This window comes from Calonectris borealis, chromosome 4 (genome assembly GCF_964195595.1).
Source record: "Calonectris borealis chromosome 4, bCalBor7.hap1.2, whole genome shotgun sequence".
NCBI classification, from domain to species: domain Eukaryota; kingdom Metazoa; phylum Chordata; class Aves; order Procellariiformes; family Procellariidae; genus Calonectris; species Calonectris borealis.
The window spans coordinates 45,568,529-45,593,482 of record NC_134315.1 but is presented as its reverse complement, the minus strand read 5'-3'; the positions used below and the strand labels follow the sequence as shown (position 1 = coordinate 45,593,482).

Here is a 24,954-nt window from a genome sequence, read left to right as displayed (position 1 = left end):
GTAGGTCAGCACAGTAAAAGAAAACATCCTGTCTTAATATAAACCTTCAGTTTGGAAAATAATTTGTATTGTCCTTTTGCAGGTGTAAGGAAGGCACCTACCGAAGCGGGGCTGGAACAAAGGCAGCCTGCTCGCGGGTGTCAGGACCTCCACGAGCTGGGGAGGACGCCCGCCCCTGGCTGCACAGGCCTGCCTTCAGTAAAACCTTCATCTTGTGCTTCCACGGTATCCCAGAGAGGTAAGGTTACAGGGAGGGATAAAGCCTGTCAGCCCACGCGATGAAGTTGGCAAGATCAGGGAAGTTTTGGGGCACAAAGTCCTTCCTAAAGCCTGGTGAGAAGTCACAGAGTCCGAATCAAAGGAGGACTGATCTCCAGCGCTTCTCATTTAGCATTATAGAAATGAATTAAAACACTTGACAGAAAGAAGTTGTCGGCGCCTGAAAAGCGAGGTGTAATGGGGCCTAAAGATGGCGTCTCTACTGAGCCTGCGATGCTCGCAGCTCAGCAGTCACCAACGATGTTCCACAGGCCCACGGGCTGGGTGGCGGCTTCTTCACACAAGCCTGCTTCTAGACTGGAGCAGCTCTGCAGCCCGGGCCAACCCGCACCTTTGTGCTCTTGCTCTGTTTGTTTTCGGGGGAAAAAAAAGCCACGCTCGTAACAAGCGAAGCTGCCGCCGTCAGGGAAGCTGGTGGCAACTGGTACCGCCCCGCCCCGCCGCGGAACGCCCACCCCGCTGCCCGCGCCGCCCGCCCGGATCCCTTTCGCTGGTGCACGGCGGCGGAAGGAGGGTCACTCGCCATGGTGCGTGCGGCGGGTGGGGATGGGGATGGGGGTGGGGGTAGGGGGGCGGCTGCCGCTGCTTCTGCTTCTGCTTCTGGGGGCGGCGGGGGGCTCCTCACGCGGCGCTCCCAGTCCTTTCCGTCCCGCCGGAGGCGGCCCCACCGGCGTTCCTGGAAAGGCCTTGGGAGTCTGCGGCGGGTCCCCTGACGGCCGGCCGCCGTGTGGGCCGTTAACGGCGGTAAACCGACCTTGCATTTAAAAGCTGCCCCCTCCCCGCCCCTCGGCGGCCCCGGGGGAAGGGGAGGGAGCCCCGGTGACCCTGCCCGTCGCACGGGCGCATTTCCTCCCGGAGAGGGTTGCGTCCTTTTAGGCGTTCCCGGCAGGGCGGCCGGTGGGCGTGGACAGCGCGGCCGGGTTTGTGCCTGTACCCGGCAGCGAGCGGCTCCGGATTGACGGGAGGAGGGCGTGAGGAGCCGGGCTGGCGTGTGGAACTGGTGCAAGGTGCCTCTCAAGATTTCTTTAGGTGTTCAGGATAATTTATCTTTGACTTTATCATTTCTTTTTTTCGCAGTCCTAAACACTGATGCTGACACAGACAATATGATGTACTAAAGTCTCTGTTTATTGACTGCTGTTTCCTGCATCGCATTTGCACATTTAGCCTCCTTGCTTTCAGGTGTTTCTTTTGCACACAGTTAAAGGCTTCAAGAATTTAAACTGTGTATTGTTTGATAAAGCCTTTGAGTTTTGTTCAAACACTTTTTCACCAAAAAGTAACATAACTTAAACTGGTGTTACAGTATTTTTTAAATTTGTGAGTGGTATTCCCTCTCTGTGCTGCGTGAAGGGCTAGAGAAGGAAGACTGCTGGCTGCTCCCTGGTGTGAGGCATTCTCATGGTCTGTGGGGAGGGACAAGAAAATCCTTTTTGTTATGTGATACAAATTACATATGGCCTTTATCAGAAACCCAGATGCAACAATCAGATAGATGCTTGAATGGGGACATTTACTGCAAAGATACAGAGAGGTAATCTTACTTCCCTAGCTGCAGGGTTCTACAAAATAGGTATATTGAGAGTAGTCACTATGTAAGTTTTCTTGCAGCATTTTCTGTGCTCCAGTAGTTTTGTTACAACATCTACCATGTTCAAGTAACTTTGTTTCTTACTGAGGAGGGTAAGATCTAACTGGTGGAACTGATAAGCTGCTACTACAAGTTAAGGGCTTTCTGAGATATTGATGCATGACCTTTTAAGTCTTTACCGTGGTGTGTGCTCCTATCTTCCCTTTAATGTTTTACTTAACTTTAGTGGTGTATAGTATCTTTGATTTCTTTTCAGCCAAAGTTACGAAAAACCCAAGGAGGGAAGCAAGAGAAAAAAGTTATCCATCCTTACAGCAGAAAAGCCGCACAGCTTGCAAGGGAAGCACACAAACAGGAAAAAAAAGAAAAGTAAGTTGACTGTGCAGAATCTGTGTGCAGACCAAAGGTTAGCATCACAGTAGATATTTTTTGTTTAGGGGGAGGATGCTGGTGGTGGAAGGGGACTGTTGTGCTGATTTAAGGTAAAAGAAAGATCTATATAACTTAGTACTGCTGGCCATGTGAACTGACAGGTTTACATTCATGAAATCAGCTTATACAAAGTATACAGTTCTGCTGCTTGATTTCTGGTATTGTCCTTAAAGTTAGGTTTCTTCTTATTGGAGCATTTTGCCTTTTATAATCTGAGTGGCGTGATGCTGGTGATTTCACGTGAAGCCTAGTCACCTAGTTTACTCCAAGATTTAAGAAGAATCCTGCTTAGGGTCTAGCTTCTTGTGCTAAAATGCTGAGTTCATAGAAAACCCGGAGACCTTCCTGCAGAAGAGAGACTTCTGAATAAAACTGAATACTTAACTCCTCTGTGGTGATTTCCTGCTGTTCCATGGCAAGTTTGGTTTTCTGCTTTTAAGTTTTACTTCCCCCTTCCACAGAGGGAAAAGATAGCTGGAGAAGGCTGGTCTTTAGTTTCCATTCTGTCTCAGCTTGCTAGTTGATGTGCTGTGATTGTTTGTTTAGAAAGTTATTAAAGCGAACTTAAAGCATTTTCTGTCAAAGTATGCTAATATATGGATGGACCATGTGAGCTGAGCCCAAATACTCGTATGTCTGAAGGTGTTAAATTGGGAACTCCTGGTACAGTTGAAATGTTCCTCAGAAACTGTGCAATCTTATGGTTGGGATGTAGAACCTTATCCACAACAAAGTTGTAAGGTTTCTTTAACTAGAAAGTGGCCTTTTACTAGCATAGCTGTGTCATGTAGCCTCAAGCAGAGCTGCTGCAAGAATTTACAAGTAGCATGTTTTGAGGATCGGGCAGTTTCCTAATGTGCAAGAAGTTTTCCCTGCTACTTCATGTTTTGTCTGTGCTCTCTGACTACTGGTTTTAAGTAAGTTTTTATTGTAGATTATTTTCCTAGTGCTAAATTGGCTACTTCGTCCCTTAACTCTCTCATCTTGCCTCATAACTGCCACTTGGAGCACTTAATCACAAAAGATAACTGAATCATACTTGAGTCTTAGTGCTTACACCTGTGACTTTGCCATAAAGAAAAACATGCACAAGAAAACTTGCCGAGTGAAGGAGTGATGTACTGATTATTCATTATGACATGGCACACTCAATCAAATCTTTTAGTGATTGTCTCTGTGGGTAGAATTATACTGAAATAGACACCTGTGCTGACATTTCTTGTTAAGAGTACTACTTTTGGTTCCTCTTGCGACAGCAAGAAGTTAAAGCAAAGAACTCCCACTGGAATAGTATTCTCCCATTTAACTTGCTCTTTAATTACTTTTCTTCAGGGAGAAGTTTTTAAGGTATATGTTAGAAATTGCACAGGGCAATCTATTTTGTTGCAGGTAAGAGAGTACCAAATGCATCATTCATTTCTCTGCTTAATCCATTAATATTGCAGTAATTAGGTGATCCTTTTCATTAAAAGGAATGAAAAGATGCTGGCTTTGTACTGACTAGGCTTTGTTACTGCCTCCATCTGTCATAACAGTCCTTCAGGGCAGGAGAGATGGTGTGTGGTGTTGGATTGTTGCATCCTGAAGCCAGTTCTGGTTCCATCACCACTGCACTTTGCTCGGGTATAATCAAAGTTCATTTTTCATTAATCTAGGGGATTCTTACTGTAGTACCATTGATATGGCATATAGCCACCATAGAAGTGATGATATACAGTGTTATATAGCAATTAACATAATACAATTTAATTTATTGGCTATTCTCACGCAAAATCAAATCCCCTTGAGATACACATTGGACTTCCCCATCGTGCCACATCTCCCACCGCGTGCACCCAGGTTCCTTGAGCAAAAGCAATCCCACGAATGGGTTTGCCTTTGCCCGAGGCAGGAGTAACCCAGACTGTCTTCCCCACATATTTTTTATGTGCACGACAGGGACTTTATCTCCATCTACAGTACGCAAAAATTTTGACTGGGCAAGGCCAGCTCGATTGAAAGATCCCCTAGTGTTGACTAACCAGGTGGCTTTTGCTAAATGTGTGTCCCAGTGCTTGAATGTCCCACCACCCATTGCCCTCAGTGTAGTCCTTAGCAGTCCATTGTATCGTTCGATTTTCCCGGAGGCTGGTGCATGGTAGGGGATGTGATAGACCCACTCAATGCCGTGCTCTTTGGCCCAGGTGTCTACGAGGGTGTTTTGGAAATGAGTCCCGTTGACTGACTCAATTCTTTCTGGGATGCCATGTCGCCACAGGACTTGCTTTTCAAGGCTCAGGATGGTGTTCCGGGCGGTGGCATGGGGCACAGGGTATGTTTCCAGCCGATGAGCGCATAGCGCTTGCCGTGGCGGGTTTGTGGGAGTGTGATATAATCAATCTGCCAGGCTTCCCCATATTTGTATTTCAACCATCGTCCTCCATACCAGAGAGGCTTTAACCTCTTGGCTTGCTTGATTGCAGTGCATGTTTCACATTCATGGATAACATGTGCAATAGCGTCCATGGTCAAGTCCACCCCTCGCTCACGAGCCCATCTATATGTTGCATCTCTTCCTTGTTCTAGGTCCCACAATGACAGACAAAAAATTAAATTCTTTAATTTATTGGAAGTTTCCTTTCTTTCAGCAGTTGTCACCAAATGTATTCATTTCAAGTCTTGCTCGTCCGAGAGTTGGTTCTAGTGCCTAGTCTTTACCATGTAGATTTCTGTCTGTGCTTGCCAGAGTAGATTAAGTCTCGTAGCTCAGCACATGACAATTCCACTCTTCTATCTGCACTAGCCCCCATGGCTGTAGTTTTACAGAAGATGCTCCAGTTAATACATTGTGGAATGCAGCTCTCAGTACAACCACGTTAATTTTTGATTTTTTTTTTAAACCTCTCCAATAATTGCAATACTAAAAAAACTGGATTTGTTGGATTGAACAGCAGTTAACTTCTCAGTACTGGAGAACCAGGTTACGCAAGGATGAACTGTGGGTATATGTTTATGGGGGGTTTACTTCCTATGCCTTGCATCTTGACTAGCAGTACATGTAGAACAATTGCTACAGTGTCTTCCTTCTATCTCCTAGCATCTGTTGCCACTGGCTGTTAAAGACTAAAGAGTTAAACTAAAACTAAAGAGCTAAATGCTCCTTGCCCTTCATTTGGGCTCCAGTAGTTTCTCCTCTGCACAATGACAGGTTAATCCTCTATGAAGGCTTTTTTTTTGAAGATTGAAGTTTAGTTCAAATGCTTTTGCTAACACACGTAAGTGTGTACTTCAGCCTTTCTTTATAAAGTTATTTGCTTTTTAAAAAGGAATTTTACATAGAAGAAACTTATTTATGAGTTTTTTACCTGTTTAAGAGACAGTGGTCTTTATAGCAGTATGGTTAGCCTTCCTGTTCCTTTCCTCTGAAATGTAGCAAAAGGAGCTAGTCATGGCAGTAGAATCCTTCCAAGTGAAACAAGCAGACCACCTTTTGATATGTGTCATGGGCTACCTGAGGAAAAAGCGCCATTTTATGAAAAACAATTCAATACTGGCAGCCAAGCAAGCTAATAAAAGGTGAGCTTCAAGCAGCCCGATGAAAGAGCAGATGGTTTATCCTGAATTCTTGTGGGGATCAGTGAAGCCTAATGCCTTCACAGAGCAAAAGTGGTTAATAGAGAGAAACTCAGTTTAAGATTGGAGGATGTAGATAGCTATCCTTTGCCTTAGGCTCTCTTTAGGATGTAGATAATTATCCTTTTTAGGCCTCACGGAGCAGAGATGCTCCATAGAGAGAAACTCAGTTTAACATTAGAGGATGTAGATTGCTATCTATTTCTTTAAGCTCTGTTTCTTGATTTCTGCCTCTTCTTTTCGAAGCTCCCTTCCTATTTCAAATGTAAGGCCTCTAGGCTGATGGTAAAAGATGTAACCCTTCATTTTGCGTAGGGAAACTGTTCCACCAAAAGTAGTGTGTCAGTCTGGACCATCCAAAGTGTATTGTGATACCAAAATGATCTATCTATAAATAAGATTTCCACATCTTGCAGTTCTGAGTCCTAAACAATTAACTAGCATTGTTCACAGATCTGCACTTTGTAGATCTCTTCTGTGGTGGTGTTCTAAAAATAATTTTCATTAAAAACATCCTCCAATTGTCTATATTCTATTTTCTGTACTGTCTTGGCTTGAAGAGCAATTTAACTTGAAAGACGTGAATAATGTCAATTTCTTTTCTTCCCTAGTGTCTTTAAAAGTCTTGTTAAGGGTTCCAGTTTCTTTTGGATCTCTTTTATCTTAATGATCAGCTTCTTAAATCTTAAGATCTTTTTTTTTTTTTTTAAATGTTGGGAGTTAAGCATATGTTTAAAAATAGTCAGTTTAGCCACTAACCAGTCTTTTTAGTGTAATTACTTAGCTTTCAGTTTCTTTAATATAATGGTGGGGTTTGGGTTCATTTTGCAGAGCTCTGAAAAAGGCAAGATAAATTTCTTATGCTGTGGACAGAGGAAAGCTTTCCACTCCTACACGCAACAAAAAGAAGTAGCCCACACCAGTTTTGTTCTGGCTCATTGCTTTTGCAAGTCTATGAAATGTCGTCTTTTACTGGCAGCTGATAATACTAAATAAATGCTCTGGCATTGTTGCTTCCAAATTTGTGACTTAACTACAATAAGTTTACTGAAGGCTTTTTCACTGGAAAATGACTTACTGAAGTTAAAATATTTGCAGAAACAATTTTCCAAATTACTTCTATTTAATGACAATCCTGTTCTCCGGTTGGAAGGTTAATACGTCCTTTGGTGGTAAATAGGAGAAGCTGCCTCATAATCTCTATACAGTATTTTCTTTCTTAATCCCATCTACAGATCTGGTACTTTTTTGACCATGCTTCTTATTGTATAGAAATAAGTCATCTTAAATGTGGGGAGGGCCCAAAACTGGAGGCAGTTTTCACAGTATGATCTCACCAGCCCTGAGTAAAGGGGATAATTTCTCTGTACAGGCTAATGTACTTCTGCAGCATGGAAAAACTGGATCAGAGACAGTCAATGAATCTAGGAAGTTAATACTTCATACAGTTATCTGTATTATTTTAATGAAGCTGTGGATTTACTTGCCAGAAGATGCTGTAATTGTGGTTGGCTAAATTTGTGCAATAATACTTTTTGAACATACGTACATTTTGTCTGTTGATTACTATTCAATACAAAGGTATTACCTTGGGTGTAGGAAGCCCTTGAATGACATGTTACTGGAAGGTGAGAATGTCTTTTGTAGAAGTATCAGCAAATGTTTGCTTTGGTTTTATGTTGTTTGTTTCTTTTGTTTTTGTTTTTTTCCTTTGGTACTTGGCTGGAGACAGGATTCAGGACTAGAGACAGTTTAGGCTTCTATTTACTTTTAAACTTTTCTATATGATGGAGGAAGAGAAGTAACTACAGTGAACGTTCCTGTTTATGTTAAACAGGAAAGGAAATTGCAGTTAGTTATGAGATGCATATTTAAGTATCTTTTGCCCAAACAAGATAATAAAAAAGGGAAGACATTACCCACAAGGAATTTCTATACTTAATGCAGCACTGGGAAAAGGAGGGAGAAATTCTGCTCTAAGTTGCAGAAGTCTTTTGCAGCCTGCATTGTCCAGATACTCTTCAATGCAAGCATTCTCAATGAAATATGACAGTAATAATAAGCTTATTGTCCAGAAACTGTGGCTGCACTACAAAAGACCAATCTTGACCAGAATAAGAGGAGACAGATCAGTTGGTTTTAGAAAATTGACTACAATCTTAAGTCGTCTTGTTCACTTGAATTGCACCTTTTTCTTGCCTGCATCCCTCTTCTCAGTTCTCCTCAAGGTCTAATGAACAGCAACAAATCCCAGTGTATTACTACCAATTTATTCTCTCTTAATCTACATGTGAGTCCTTATTCCTATAGGCAACTTGTTTGCTCTGTTAAATAATTACAAAGGTGTTTTTATGAGACAGCAATAGCTGGTTCACTGGTGCCAGTAGGTATTTAGCAACCTGAAACAAGAAACAAGGAAATATGTCCTGTCAACCATAATTTTTTTTTTTCCTTAATGAAAGAGCCTAGCTTAGTTCTCAGAGCCATAGATGGCATTTGTATGTGTGGATAGTATAGGGAAAAATACTGAATTGGTAAACTGATTTGGCAAATATTTATTCATTGTTAGTATTTAGAGTAGAACAGTTGATTACAATATCTGAGATAAAGAGGTGTTGATGGAGCATGAAGGCTTTAACCTTTTAAGTACCTAGTAAACATCAAGAAAACCACTAATTATCCTTATCAATAATCAGTGCCTAAGTAGGTGATTTTTGGGAGGCAGGTGGAGGAGAATATCATTAAGAAGCAACAGCCTGCCACAAGATTGTATCCCTGTCCTCATCCTCTCCTTCCGTTGAGCAAAAGATGTTACTCTTTGTGTGGAAGGAGATGAGAGGAACTTTCTTCAACTTACCTTACTTGATTAGCCTCCCTGCTAATACTCTTGTCTTCTAGCAGTCATTGAGGTGAGGGTTTTGTGAAAACTACAATAAAGCAACATCTGATCCTATCATTTATTATTTCTCATACCGAAATAAATTGTGTACACCTAGAGACTGAAAGTTTTTCTTCCAGAAGAAAATCCTGGTTACATACTTAATTGCCTAGATAAATAAATGATTCAGTGACCCTTGCAGGTGCAAATGGTAGTTTGTAGTGTTTTAAAGCAGAGATACATGACATAATTTATGATTCTAATCAGGCAGCTTTTCTAGATGGCATCATAGTTTTCTCCGTGGCAACGCTTTGCAGATGTGCTTGGCTGGCTTTGTTGCTGTGCAAGGTTCACAGCAGGGACTGCTGGTGTGGAGTTCCACTGTGTGGAATATGTGTCCTTTTCTTGGTTGCTATTACCCTTCAAAACTCCCTGCTGTAAGCCCTCTGTAGGCTATCTACCACAATTTTTATTGAAGACATCTACAGCCGAGTTTTAAAACTGACTTCTAATCTAACTCATTTTTCATTTCTATTTTACATGGTCTCATCCAGGTCTGTCCTTTAACCCACAGGAACTGGAGTCATTTTTGTTTAAACATTAAAATCTTTTAATTAACCAACCAGCTTGGGTTTTTTTGGCAGGTATGATAAAAGTCAAACTCCAGCCTTGATCTCTACAGACTTTTGCATTAAAAATGATTATCCCAGATGCTGGGGTGTCTGTAGAAGTAAAAAGGCTTTTCTTGAATTGTTAGTGGAATTCTTAGCAGCTTACACATGCTGTGCATTTGCTTTTATGTGGCTTTTAGATGGTCTTCAGAGGCTTAAATACTTCTTGAAAAAGCAAATCTTTATTTTAATAATGTAGGTTTGTGGCCAAGTGACACAAGTATGTTTGTCTCTGGAAAGTAGGACTTTCTCTTTTGATCCAAATTTTTGTGCTCTGAGTACTTCAGTTAACTCTAAAATGCTCATGAAATTCTATAAAGTACAAGGAATTTAATGAAGGACCACGTTAGCTCTGAACTGTATTGAATTTTGGCATTTGTTCTTTGTCAATGATGTCCTTTATGATTTTCGTTATCCTTTATCAATTTTCTTATTTAATAATAGGAAAAAAAAAGACAATTTTATCAGAGGTCCTTGGATATATACACTGAGCATGCGTGGCTAAGATATTTTTTTCCAGTGACAAATTTCACACTTATCCCAACAATGTGTTATTTTCCTTTCTGGAAATAAAGTGACATTCAGCAACATTCACTGCTGCAGACTGAATCTGAGAGGACAAAAACACGTGAGGCACTGTATTACCTGTTAGAAAACTTGTGTTCTCTGAGAACTGCTCAATAGGATGGGAATTAATCCTAAACTGAATTGTGTACACACATCCCATAGAGTACAGAAGGCTTCAAGTATCCCGCCAGAGACTGAGGTGGAGTGAAAAATACTTTGCGATGGATTTTTTTTTTTTATCCTTTTTTATAAAGTTGTTAATTTTGGTTTCTTAACATACTAACGTTTACTGTTCACTAAGCACAAACTGTAATTGTTACAAGTTTATTAGATAGAATGGTATTTTTCACATTGTATGCTTGATTTGCAAGGATGCAGTGCAGTGAAATCTTTTGTTCTTGATCTCCAAACTCATTAAACATACCAGCAGAATACAGAAATACTTAATGAAATTATTACAGTGCGGGTCTTTTGTGATATTCCTTTTGCTGTGCTCTAAGAAAAGTGGTGTGTCCTATTTTCATCCTGGGTTTTCCATTTAATTTCTTTCAAGAAACTGTTTTACTTAATAGGTCAACTGGACAGATTTCAGATAGTAGTTTTACCAAAAAGTAGAATTTTTGGATGAAGCAGAATAAGTTTTACATTGTTCTGAATTTGGCAAATATTTCTGTTTGAAATTTTACCTTGACTTTCATTGTGACTCCAATAAAATGATTTTTTTTGGAGAAAGAAAATGAAGATAATTATTTGTATGGTACTTATTCCTGGCTAACATACCTGTTTTTTCTCTGCTAGGTTGAAGACTGACAAAGCTTTGCGTTTGAGTATCATTGGTGAGCAAAAACTTCTATTACTGAATACAGTACTAAATTTTTTAGCATAGATTTTAAGTTTTACCAACTTTATAGATACTCCAGTTAGAGTTTCTTTCTCTATAATCTGACTCTGTAATCTTAAAATAGACTTTGTTGAAATGCTAAAATACCTGACACGTTCACTCAAGTAGTATATACAGGGTTGAACTTGGGGCTGAGTATAGCCCCTAATCTTTAGCCAGTGTACATGACAACAGGGCAATATAGACCAAACGTCTGTTTTATACATCTGTACATGTATTTATTGTACTTGTATCCATGCTTTTTTTAATAGCTTGTAAAAGAGGATGATATATATAGGTCAACAGACACATTGTGCTAGCAAGTAAATTCAAAACTTTAAGACACAACCTGGATATTTTTCTCTTTCATAGGATTGACACTGCACCTTTTCAGTTTAATTTGTTTAAAAATTGTGATGATCAGATCTTGCTCAACAATTGTGTTGGTTTTTTTTTCCCCTTGGGGCCTTCCTAAGTTTCCATCTGAACCTATTGATCTGGTAATATTTTAAAAACTAGTTTCCAGTAAAGCAAAGTGTAGCATCTTTTTTCCGTAAGGAAGACATAAAATACATCTGAAATGATGTGAGAATGTTTCTATTACAGCTACCTTCTTACCTGGTACACACAATATCAGTGAGTCTATGATGCCATTCAAAATCTTGAAAAATGGGAGGTTATTTCAAAAACTTTGAAGAATTTTGATCTGTGTTGATGCTACAGTGATGATGTAATCATTAATGTTAAGCTTATTCTTGTAGGAGAAAAACTGCAATGGTTTCAAAGTCATCTTGACCCCAATAAAATAGAGTACACAAAGAAGGAAGCTGGCGAACTAATTGAAAAGTAAGACTGGTGTTAAAAACAGGATTAAAAAGCTTGATTTGTCTTCTAAAATAATGTTCTTAAATAAGATCTGTAAAGTGATGATGACTCAGAGAAGGACTTTTTATATATTACTATTAATAATATCAAATAGTTGATTTTGTTGCAACTGAGATTAATTATATAATGGAAGATGTATATATTCACACTAGAATCACTGAAGTAAGTCGTGTTGTTTGGTTTTTTTTTATTATTTAAGTATATCTCTGCTTTTGTAGTGTGTGGAGGACTCTAAATGATTTGGACAGCAGTAATTGTATGAATTTGCTAGTGAGGTTATTCAGTGACACTTAAATGCACAGATTTCATTCTACTTACTCCTTTATTCTTTAATTTTCTTTGCTGAGATTAAACAGTACTCAGGTGGGTCAATTTTTAGGGCAGGAAATACCAAAATTGAATCTGATAAGAAGGAATTCAATTATTTCTGTGCTGCTGGATGTATGTACCTGTAGCTCGTCACCATTTTTCACCGGCTAGCTAAATAACATAATATATATGTATTCTTACACAGGTGTACTAATCAGTTTCCTTTCAGAAGCTCTGACATATTTCTTGCACTGTTCATGAAACCTGTAAACTGCTAATCAAGGCTAGTGATTCCGCAAAGGCAATAAAAGTGTACATTTTGGATTTGGAGTAGGTGTTTGCGAGTTGAGAGACAACAATGTTGTCGTGAGAGACAACAAAAAATGCTTTTACAAGTATATTAATGACAAAAAGAGAGCCAAGGAGAATCTCCATTCTTTATTGGATGTAGGGGTGGAGAACGTTGCCACCAAGGACGAGGATGAGGCTGAGGTACTCAACGCCTTCTTTGCTTCAATCTTTAGTAGTCAGAGTGGTTATCCTCAGGCTACTCAGCCCCCTGAGCTGGAAGACAAGGACAGCGAGCAGGATAAACCCCCCATAATCAAAGAGGAAGAAGTTAACGACCTGCTATGCCACTTGGATGCTCACAAGTCTATGGGGCCGGATGGGATCCACCTGAGGGTACTGAGGGAGCTGGCGGAGGAGCTTGCCAAGCCACTCTCCATCATTTACCAGCAGTCCTGGTTAACAGGGGAGGTCCCAGTTGACTGGAGGCTTGCCAATGTGACGCCCATCTACAAGAAGGTCTGGAAGGAGGATCCGGGGAACTACAGGCTGGTCAGCCTGACCTCAGTGAAGATTATGGAGCGGTTCGTCTTGAGGACGCTCACGAGCCATGTGCGGGACAACCAGGGGATCAGGCCCAGCCAGCACGGGTTCATGGAAGGCAGGTCCTGCTTGACCAACCTGATCTCCTTCTATGAGCAGGTGACCTGCCTAGTGGGTGAGGGAAAGGTGTGGATGTGGTCTACCTGGACTTCAGTAAAGCCTTTGACACTGTCTCCCACGGCATTCTCCTAGAGAAGCTGGCGGCTCACGGCCTAGACAGGTGCACTCTTCGCTGGGTAAAAAACTGGCTGGACGGCCGAGCCCAGAGAGTTGTGGTGAAGGGAGTTAAATCCAGTTGGCGGCTGGTCACGAGCGGTGTTCCCCAGGGTTGAGTGCTGGGGCCAGTCCTGTTCAATATCTTTATCAATGATCTGGATGAGGGGATCGAGTACTCCCTCAGTAAGTTTGCAGATGACACCAAGTTGGGTAGGAGTGTTGATCTGCTGGAGGGTAGGAAGGCTCTGCATGGATGGACAGGCTGGATCGATGGGCTGAGGCCAATTGTATGAGATTCAACAAGGCCAAGTGCCGGGTCCTGCACTTCGGCCACAACAACCCCATGCAACGCTGCAGGCTTGGGGAAGAGTGGCTGGAAAGCCGCCCAGAGGAAAAGGACCTGGGGGTGCTGGTTGACAGCCGGCTGAACATGAGCCAGCAGTGTGCCCAGGTGGCCAAGAAGGCCAACGGCATCCTGGCCTGTATCAGAAATAGTGTGGCCAGCAGGAGTAGGGAGGTGATCGTGCCCCTGTACTCGGCGCTGGTGAGGTCGCACCTCGAATCCTGTGTTCGATTTTGGGCTTCTCACTACAAGAAGGACACTGAGGTGCTGGAGCGTGTCCAGAGAAGGGCAAGGAAGCTGGTGAAGGGCCTGGAGCACAAGTCTTATGAGGAGCGGCTGAGGGAACTGGGGTTGTTTAGTCTGGAGAAGAGGAGGCTGAGGGGAGACCTCATCATGCTCCACAACTACCTGACAGGAGGTTGTAGCGAGGTGGGTTGGTCTCTTCTGCCAAGTAACTTGCAATAGGACGAGAGGAAATGGCCTCAAGTTGCACCAAGGGAGGTTTAGGCTGAACATGAGGAGAAATGTCTTTACTGAAAGAGTGGTCAGGCCTTGGAACAGGCTGCCCAGGGAAGTGGTGGAGTCACCATCCCTGAAAGTATTTAAAAGACGCGTAGATAAGGCGCTTACGGACATGGTGTAGTGGGCATGGTGGTGTTGAGTTGATGGTTGGGCTCGATGATCTTAGAGGTCTTTTCCAACCTTAATGATTCTATGGTGTAGAACACATGCCAAAGAAGAACTTTACTTTAAAAATTTTTATTGAGGTGGTGAAATTCATCAATTAAGTTAGGAATACTTAGATTTAACACGGGTCTTCCAGAGCAGGTGAATTATAATAATGTGTTTGGGGTTTTTTTGTTTGTTTTATGCAAACATATTTAAAAAAAAAAGGCAAATTAAAAAACCAGTCCTTCTGTAAGCCATAGATGATTCAAATGAAGTTCGAAATGGAGCTTCCAGTTTGAAGATTAAAGTAATAGTTCAAGTCTAAGAAACATCTCTGACTAATTTAGAAAATAAATACAGTTAGTAAAATAACTTCTTAGATTATTGAAGTAATTCTGTTTTGCAAAAGTTCTGCATGATTGCGTCTAGCATAAATGCATTTTATTTCTTTCAGTTATATGTGTCGATTCAATGCTGAATTGGAGCAGATTGAATTACAAAACAGTATTAAAGGTAGACAAGGAAGACAGCATGGTTCACGGGAAACTGTCATCAAGCAGACCATAGAACGTGAAAGACAACTCTATGAAGGCTATGGAATAGGTATGTAAAAACATTAGAAATAATCCTGTGGTCACATCTTCTCCCGCTCACAAGGCTAGAATCTAAGTGAAATTTCTAGGCGTTATCTTTATTTTCCTCGTTAAAGGAATTAACTAACGGCTGGGTATTTATGCCTTGCAGAGGAGTTTGGGAGGAGGGGCAGGTTGAAGAAAAGGAAAAAAGCTGGTGGAGATCTTGCTCATGTTTCTGCTTTACTACTTTGCCTTTCTGCATCTTTGCTAGTACTGCCTCTTTAGTGCAGGCATATATAATACATTTTTGAAACTCAAGTGAGATTTAATGCACGTGCCTCAAATACAAATTCTGTTCAGCAGCTTGCTTGGACCTTCATTGTATACAGAGTACTTTTTATCTTAAAAATGCACTTCAGTGGCTGTGCATGTTTTAACATGCAGTAGTATGAAGAATTCATTTGCTCATGTGGGGAACAACCAACATCACTTTCTCTACAAATTAGTTACTTTTTTTAGGTGGCCTTCATTATCTGGACTTATGCCAATGAAGTCCTTATACACAGCTTCCTCTAACATTCTTTTGATAATATATGAGCTTACTGTTAGGGCTAAACCCGTCACCTGACTTGCCCCTTTCCACTGAGGTGGGCCGGTGGCATGAGGAACTTCAGCAAGTTTCATATCATGAGAGAGTGGGCTTTAGGTTTCATGAACTTGGAGAGAACCAAAGCCTCTGAACTCGTGGGCCTAAAACATCTTCAGAAAGAGACCCTTCATTCCACTAAGGTAGAGATGTGTTTCATGTGGGAGAATGATTGCAGCAGAAATAGTAGTACAGATGTATTTCCAAAATTTGAATATTTCTGGACTTCTCCTATTAAAATTTAGGTAATCCAGGAAGAAATTGTGAGCTATTGTGACACATCTACTCTACAGGCTCTATTCTACAGCCGTAAATGATAACCCACAAGTAGAAAAACACATTTTTCCTCTTGTTTCTCTCAGGCAGAGGAGTTATGCTCTTTTCTTTGACTTACTGGAGATGGTGGTGGAGGGAGTGAAAATGCTCTGTGTGTGTGAAGGCCCTAACACTTAACCTCTTAATTATCAAAAATCCACAAAAACTCTGAAGATTTGAAACTAAAAATCTTGTAGATAAGAGCTTAGTTGAAAGCACTTTGAGTTTTTAAACATTTACCTTGGCCATTATCACAAGTTTGAATAAAATCATGATGCCAGATATTCTCACTGACTTTTTTAATTACCATTTATCTTCCTTTGGGGTAGCCATCTATGCCAGGAGATTATCTAATGAAATCTTCTGAGGAACATCATGTGTGAAAACCACAACACAAGCGTTAGAGCTGAAAATTTCCTCTTAAGGTGCATAGTCTTCTTTAAGAAGAAAATCTTAAATTCTTTGTAAGTGTTTTTGGTTTTGGAGGTAGCATACAGATGTAACATGTGAGAAAGAAATAAAAGACTGAAAATTTGATAGCTGGAAGTAGGCTGAAAGGAAGCAGCAGTAATCTGGTGAAATAAGGGAGAAAGACAAAGGGATAATGAAAGTGCAAAAAGCAAAGAGTTGTTTTGAGGAGAGTCAAGTACAAAATAGGAGTGAAATTTATGTATTTTTATTCAACAAATAAGCACGTTGGAGTTGAGTGATGAACTTGGCTTTAATGCTAAAGTATTATTCAAAAGCAGTCAGTTGTTCTAACAGTGTAAGTACATCATGGAAGACATGAAAAATCTATATTGTTCTGTGGTTAGGATATAAAGCACAGCAAGGTTTGGGTTGTGTGTCGTTCCCTTTTCCCCCAGTTTATATTTTACTGATAAAGAAAATGAATGGCTCTCAAAATTTTGCCAGTGTTACTTTCACATTCTGCAATGGCAGAGAAATTCGGGAATAGCTGTGACTTCATGTGTAATCTTTGATTTCTTAAAAGGGGGGGGGAAAGTCATAGGAAGATCGATACTATGAATGTCACCACATAGCTCAGTTGTAGAAAATCTCTTTCTTGGTTTTGCTTTTAAATTTTGGTTCTTCCTTTTTTCCTTACTGCTTTGTGGAAAACTGACAGAAAAAAACAATAGGAGTAGATAGAAAAATGTCAAATGCACAAGCATAACATAAAAATAAAGAAGAATCCAGATATATTGTAAGTGAAATTTGAGGTTATTATAGTATTAGTAAGTAAAGCATTCAGAGAGCATGGTGCAACTTCACATACTAAATACACTCTCAAATCATTCATTGTTTGTTATCACAGCTGCTGCAGGTTTTGCTCTCTGTCCAGGACAGTATTCATTCAGAGAAAATACTTGTGGCTAAATACTGTAATTAGAGATTGGGGATAAATGGAAATCAGCTGGAAACTGTGCTTTTATGCTCTAGCTCATTATTATCCCTGAAAGCTGTTGTGAGGGGAGCTTTTATAACTGACTTAGTATTTGTTGGTTTTCTGCCTATTCTTGAACTTACTTATTTCTTGTATGCATGTGCATTTGCTATGAAGAGACTACGTGATATGAATCATTTACATTTAGGAAAGCCTCCTAAAATTTGATGGTGTGTATATATATCTCAGATATATGTAAATGAAAAATTAATTCTTGAAAAATTAATTCTTTACTGTCTGTTTACAAAAGTGGTAGATATCCAAAAGCATGGTAAATTTTAGTCTTTTTTAAAAAAATAGTAGCTATACTGGGAACATTCAGTCTATGTGTGAGGTGGTTGAGTTTTGTTAGCAGCTACTTGTCACTTCCTTACCCTTGAATATATCTTCATTAATTTTACTACAGTTTTCTTCCTGATGTCACTTGTGTGTGTTTGTTTTTTTAATCTTGTCTTACATGTTTATAGCAAAGCTTGAAGGGGAATCCTAGATATTTACAGGATGTGCCCTTGGAACTCAGAGTTAGCATGCTTTCAGTTGAAAAGCATAATTATTTCATCTGAACATCATACATTTTTGATAACTTCCTTCTCATTACCTTGCATGTTCTCTCAGAAGCATAATGTATATCTTGGGGAAAAATGGCTTTTAAAGCTAAATGCACCAGTCTTATTAGTTAATTCTTGAAACTTCAGTATATAAGAAAATTGATTTAGTTCAGATGAAAGTTGTATCATTTACATGTATCTGCTAGTGTAACTACTGTAGTGTTTGTTAGCTGCTGTTTTTTGTAACGATCATTATTGTGTAACTGAATGATTCTTTAGATAAAGAGCATCTAGAGTTTCTAACATCCTTCTCCTTTTTTAACTTCAGGCTGCAGTATCATCCTTTGACCTGACTTGGGTGTTTTTCTGTATGACAGTTCTAACGATGTGATATATATGCAGCCTATATTCCGTGCAGAGAACTGTCAGAGCAGTGACATTTCAGTCCTTGTGAGATTTAGGTAAATCTCTTGTGCAAATCTTTGCTTTGGGAGAGAGAAATGTTACTGCTATGAAGAACAATGATGTTTTTATTAACAGCATACTTCTGGAAGGAAATAAAACATCTCAGCAGACTCTCACAGAGCACTTGGTTAAAAAGTAGTGCTGTGGGACACAGCTCTAGAAGGGCACTCTGACACGGGGATTGGTTCCTCTATCCCCTTTTTTTCTAATTATGCTTTAGAAGCCCTGCAGCTGAAGCCTGTGCACAGAGGCAGGATCAGTTAAACCTACAGCTCACAGAAACTTTTTACTTCTGATGCCCATCTGAACTTTGAAGTAATCTGGTCCAGTGCTTCTCCATCCAAACAGTTGAAAAGGTGCTGACTTCACAGTATTTTATGCAAGTTCTGTGTTACAAATTAAGCTCAGTCACTTAGTCTTTTTCCTTGTCATGAAATAGCGTTAAGCACTAACATCTTCATGACAAAGTTTGAGAGCTAACATGCTGTTTGTTCTTCCTCAAAAGAAAGATAGGAAAATAAAACATTATCTGAAAGGGTCAGAAACATGAAAAAAAAGCTTACTTAAATTTTTCGCTGCTGTTTTATTACAACACATAGGTTACTGAATACTTCATCTTAGAAATGCCAGACAGTATCGGCTCCCCAAAACACTGTCTTCATTTCTTTTCCACTAAGCCCTGTGCCATATTTCTCTATCTTCCATTTTTTCCATCTTTAGTTCAGAAAACACTCTCCTGTGACTTAACATTTTTAAAGCAACCTAAGAAGTTGCTTAGCAAGTAGCCGCAAAAAACATGACACTGGTGCATGCTAAGGAGATACTTCTGAGTAAGAGAATTGTTATTAGTCTGAAAATACAGTGCTACTGCAGCTTTCCACCATAATTTAAAAAATCAGCTACTGTGCAGTATATAATTACTTTATTTCTACACACAAAACAGAACGGGACTAGAGCTTCTAGTTCTGTTCCTAATCTGCCACGCTGGGGTTTGTATTGCGTAACATATTGCAAACACACATGTAAGCAGAACTTAAAATTTTGCCATTGCCAAAGCACTAAAGATCAATTCAGTTCCAAATCTTGGTTTGTCACAGAATCTTCCCACTTCAGAATGCCTGCTTTCTTGTGATGCTGGGGAGAGCCCTGGATGACAGGCTAGATAAAACTATTAGAATATTCTGTTTGCAAAATGGCCTACGTAAGTTAATAAAACCCATTAAACGCCTTCCAAGGTGTTTTTTTCAGCCAAAACAAAGCAATTGAAAGGGCTTCATTTGAAAGTCTTGTCATTTAGTCCTGGTTTGTCTGAGAATAATACTGAACCATATGTTGGGTCAGTGCTTTGATAGAAGGAACAAATAGAAATCTCGGCACATTTCTGGGGCAGTTGGCCCAAATTAGCACAGTGCCACTTCTGCCACACTCACTGTTTATATCATTAAGCTCTGTCCTAGGCAAAAAAGAGTAGGCATTGCTCCTTGTACAGTATGTGAGAGAAGGGAAGAACTTCTTGTTCTCATGTGGAGGCTAGGACATTTCAGCATTTGGCACTGTGCTGCCAAGAGTGCAATTCAAACGATTACAAAGAAAACAAGAGGGACCATGGCTTTGTTTCAATATTTAGTTGGGAAGGTTGGACCTAATGTGGAATTGGTGTTTATCAGAACCCAGGAATCAGCGGACAAAAAAAGGATTAGGTATATGGTTTTTTGCCTTGCCTTGATCGGCTGTGAGCAGTATCACTGTATCTACCAAGAAGCAGGCTGCAGAAATCAATGTAATTGGTATCAAAAACTGTTGCATATATTATTGTTCTTCAGTTGGTAACTTTGTAACCCAATGTGAAGGGAGGAAATAATATCAGAACAATAAAGACTATTTGGCCAAAAAGATAGTGACAGGTGCTATCATCCTACATTCTGTAGTAGCAAAATCATCTATAATCCTGTACTGATAGCATCATCTGATTTATTACTGTAAGACTCAGGAAAATTGATAGATGAACAAAGGCAGAACTGTATGTTCAGGGTTTACTCAAGGACAGTATAAGAAGTTCCTGAAATGTTATGTTTTTAAGAGCTAAAATATTAAAGTGGATTTAACATTACAGAGATAGCAAGCAGTCGTCTTTGTTGAGCGACCTGTTGCTGTGAAATCTGTACACTTCATAGATGGCAATAATGTGTTTTATACTGTGCAAAAATTTCAAGGCTCCTAAGGCATAAATCTCTACGAATTAGTGAAGATGTTAAACACAGGTCACTTGCAATACTTCAGGACTGACCAAGAAAAGAATGACATGGAATCAAGGCAAAGCAGCTTAGGCATCTGTCGTGGTTTAACCTGGCAGGCAGCCAAACACCATGCAGCCGCTTGCTCACTCCCCTCCCCACCCCCCCCCACCCCCCCAGTGGGATGGGCAGAGAATCAGAAGGGTAAGAGTGAGAAAAACTCGTGGGTTGAGATAAAGACAGTTTAATAGAACAGAAAAGGGAAAATAATAATAATAGAATATACAAAACGAGTGATGCACAATGCAATTGCTCACCACCCGCGCTGACCGATAACCAAGTAGCGATTGCTACTTCCTGGAACACGCCTACTATTCATACACTGAGCATGACATCACATGGTATGGAATACCCTGTTGGCCAGCTGGGCTGGCTGTCCTATGTTCCTTCCCATCTTGTGCACCTAGCTTGGTTGGTAGAGCATGGGAGCTGTCCTTGGACTAGGAGGGCATTTAGCAACAACTGAAAACATCAGTGTGTTATCAATGTTCTTATACTAAAGCCAAAACACAGCACTAGGAAGAAATTTAACTCTATCCCAGCCAAAACCAGGACAGCATCGTAGGTAAAATTCGGCATGAGTTGATCTAGTAGGAATGTTTTGGCTACTCCAGAGCTGGGGGGGCGGGGGGGAAGATCTGTCCCATAGGTCTCTGTACAAGGTGTTTGCCTTCCTTTTTACTACCAAAGGTAGTAAAGGTTTGTAGTGAGAATATGTCAGTTATTTCTGTTAGTGGGGAAGACTGAAAATTTTCAGTCCTTAAAACTATTGATGTTTGTTTCTGTTCAACCTAGAGGAATATCAGCTCATGAGAGGAGACAGGTGCCAACAGTTTACATAAATATGTTGCATTTACTGTAGTATTTAACAGACATTTCAGCAACCATGGAATGCTAGTTTCCCAGTATTGAGTGGTTTATAGAACAGGTATTTAACAATGGAAACTATGATTGCATTGGAGTGAGACTAATTGTTATCAAATGGCCATTCTTTGCTCTCAGGCTGTCTCACTGCAGGTGGAAGGAAGTAGTATTATATTCCAGAATCCAATAATATGTTCTACTTAAACACCTGACATCTTACTGTACTCTTCCCAGTGTTTATATTTTAAAACCACACACATATATATTCTTGTACTGAATGGTAGATTTTACGAAGTGTATTTAACTGTTTGTTACATTTTCTTACTTGAATTATCAGAGTTACTTTCCTAACTCTACTGCTGATCTGTCTTGCTTGCAATAGTGTCTTAAGTGCTTTGAAATTTTTTTCCAAAACATTTCAAAATATTTATGGACCACTTAGTACTCATGAATTTAGAGTGAGGCTTGTATATTTAGGTCAGCTTTGAAACTAAGCTTTCTTATTTTACCTTTTATTTGTTGTGCATATTTATAGTAAGTTCTGCAGAGCAGAATTGTCTTTTTATTATGTGGGTGAGTGAATGTCTGTTAAAAACTAGCATAACCAGACTTTGATCTTGGTTGAAGATGTTAGTTATGCTTTTAAAACAAATAATAAATTAATTATTTTCCTAGATTCTTCACAAGACTTTTTTTAAAGAGAAACTTTAAGTGTTTAAAATTTTGCTATTTCTCAGATGTGTCAGTTAAGAGAAAATTAAGCACCCTCTTTTTATTATTTGTCAGGATTGGATTTTCAGTAACTAGTACATTTCAATTCTGGAACAGTTCATAGGTATAAGTTCACTTCCTTTTCTTTAGCAGTGAGAGTCTTCCTGGTTTTATATTGCTCTAGAAACTTTCTAATATGAATCTTCATTCTGATTTTCTTGGTCTTTTAATCTCTGAAATAATAATTTCAGAGCTTTAGGTCACATTTCTTTCTTTGAAATGAGACTCGCTTGAGTAACATATCTAATAGAATTTAATTTCATTCCAATTAGAAATCCCAGACATTATGAACAGAAAGCATCTTAAATTTTTCAGGTAAGTCCTTTTTATTATCACTACTAATCTGTTTATGCAAAACAGTGTTTCTGAAATTGATGTGTCGTATGTCTTTTTTCTGAAAAAAGAATTTATGCAAAACTGTCAAAGAATTTGTCGTTTGAAAAAGCAGACTAGGTATGGTGTTGCTATTTCAGCATTTCTTAGCTATTACAAGCTAAACACATATGACAGTTAATCATTGGAAAGGTCAGAAATTGGTCAGAATGCCATTTCTGGAACTTAAGTATCTTCTTTTCGATACTCTTAGAGAATATTTTCTCTTTACCTAAAATTCTCACCTCAGCTGTTCACTGATTTACACAAAATAATACTGTTAGTATTTAAGGATCAAGACATAGATTTACTGATAAATGGAATTACACTGTTTTCTTACCTGCAATGAGATTTCAGATGGTAATTGTAGGCATATGGTGACCTAAGTTATTTTTAGTCAGAACTTATCATTAAGTAAGTAAAACAGCACTAAGTTTTTAGTCATGTTTTCTAAGATCCAACTCTAGGTGTAATAGAGTCTGCAGCAGTGTTTGAGTGTAATGCTAGTTGAAAATCCTAAGCGAATTGATGACTTGCATCCAGTTAAATGATGTGGGAGCTGTGAAAATTGCTGCTTGCTCATCTGGGACAGCAAGCCAATATGCCTTGGTAATGGATTGAATGAACACTCTTGCTGACGGCTCTATCAAATGAGTTACTTTAAAGGGAAAAAAAGACTTATGAATGCTTATGTTGCCAGGAGTGATATACCACTAACTCCTAGGGGTGGTATATAGCCAGAATTCATACTCACAGGATACTGGAATAAAGCCAGAAATCTCAAAAGAAGAGACAGGCCTCCGGCTGCTGTGTTTATAAATACATAATTGACTTCTTGTACTGGGACAGCTGATGGAAGTGTTGTTTTATTACCTTGGTAGAGCAAAAACATGTCTGTCTTATAATTGGCAAATACTGTCTTTGCCCTTGAGAAAAATTATCCATGAAGTGCACTTACTATAATCAAGCAAGCATTCTGTTAATTGAGTACTGGATTTGACTTGTGATATTTAAATGAACCCTTCCTCCTTCATGGTGCCTTTTGAAATAATATACTTATCATGTGAATTAATGTTTACTAACATTTTGTGTCCCCTTGAAGTCAGTCATACAAGATGTTAACAGTTACCATAAATCATAATGAAGGACTTTATGTACATGTACATTAGCTCTGCAAATTGCGCATCCAAATGAAGAAACCCTTCCAAACTGCTTTTCTATTGCTTACAAGATTTGGAGTTTAGTGTATCAGACCTAAAAGCAAGTGGCCTAAAGTAACTGAGGATACAAATAGTCTGTGGGAATAAAGTGAATCATATATTTTTTTTGTTCAGAATGTCAAATCTGAAAGTACTTAATTCTTCACAGACAAATTATAGCTGCTGTAGTGTACAAGATCAGGTGAAAACATTGGTGCTTATTCATACTGCAGTGGGACTGAGAGTATAATTTAGAAAAACAGCCTCACTTGAGTTACTATCTTTGAGGAAAGGTGAATTAACTCTGCCATTTCTTCTTGCTATTTCTATTGGTAATTTTTTTTCGTTACTTTTTTTTTTTCTTTAAGAGAATGGGATGGTGATCTGAGGAAACTGCCAAACATCAAAATGAAAAAGCTGTCAGCTAGCGATGCTGCTTGCAGTCACCCTGAGGTGGCAGATGTGGAAGCTAAAGAAGAATTGAATAAAGCAGAAGAGGTGGCCTAATGAGCACCAGCTCATTCAAGAGCTGAAACAGCTGAAGGAAATTGTAAGAAATCTATTTTAATTATCACTGGAAATAAGAATAAATTCTAACTATATTTGCAAAGGCTTTGCTAGTTGCATTTTTTTATGAGCTCTCTGTGTACCTGGTAAAGAGTAAACAGTATATTATTAGATAAAATGTACATTATTGGATAAAAATTTTTGAATATAAATAAATACTTTAAAATCTTAATTGTGTCCTTACTTCTCATACTGTACCTTCTTTTTAGGATGCAGGCTCCTGAGTTGACAAAGCAATTGTATTTATATTTTGAAATCCTGATTAGTTGAGTACCTCTTCCCCGGTCATAGAGCAGTCAGGATTCAGACACCTGTTAGAAATACTTTGTGGTGGGAAATCCTTACTTTTTCCTGGTAGTGGCAAGAATATATGTCATTTAGTATATAAATAGCAGGTACCCTGGTAAACATTTGGTGGAAATGTATATGCAGAAGATGAGATACATGGAGCATCAGTTAATCATGAAGAACTCTTCTCCTGTACCTTCTCGTGTCTGAGAATCTGTGTCAGGAACATAGAGAGCTGGAAAGATTTCAATAAAATATTGAGTATTTTATGTTTTGTCAAGAGAATTTGACAGAATTACACTGCCCTCATCACTCTGTATTGAAGAATTCAGATCAGAAGCCAATTAAAGTCCCTACAGTCTGTTTTTAAATGTATTTTT

The 24,954-nt window shown here is 39.3% G+C and overlaps 1 protein-coding gene across 1 annotated transcript; it reads left to right on the top strand.

Moving 5' to 3' along the window:
- Window positions 1-732: 732 nt before the first annotated feature.
- TMA16 (translation machinery associated 16 homolog) lies at window positions 733-24,329 on the top strand. Its single transcript, XM_075149401.1, is given in 8 exon segments — window positions 733-806; window positions 2,127-2,239; window positions 10,829-10,866; window positions 11,672-11,756; window positions 14,678-14,826; window positions 22,421-22,463; window positions 24,088-24,219; window positions 24,221-24,329. Coding segments are annotated over 8 exon segments (630 nt in total). The 5' UTR covers window positions 733-803; the 3' UTR covers window positions 24,288-24,329.
- The last annotated feature ends 625 nt before the right edge of the window (window positions 24,330-24,954 follow it).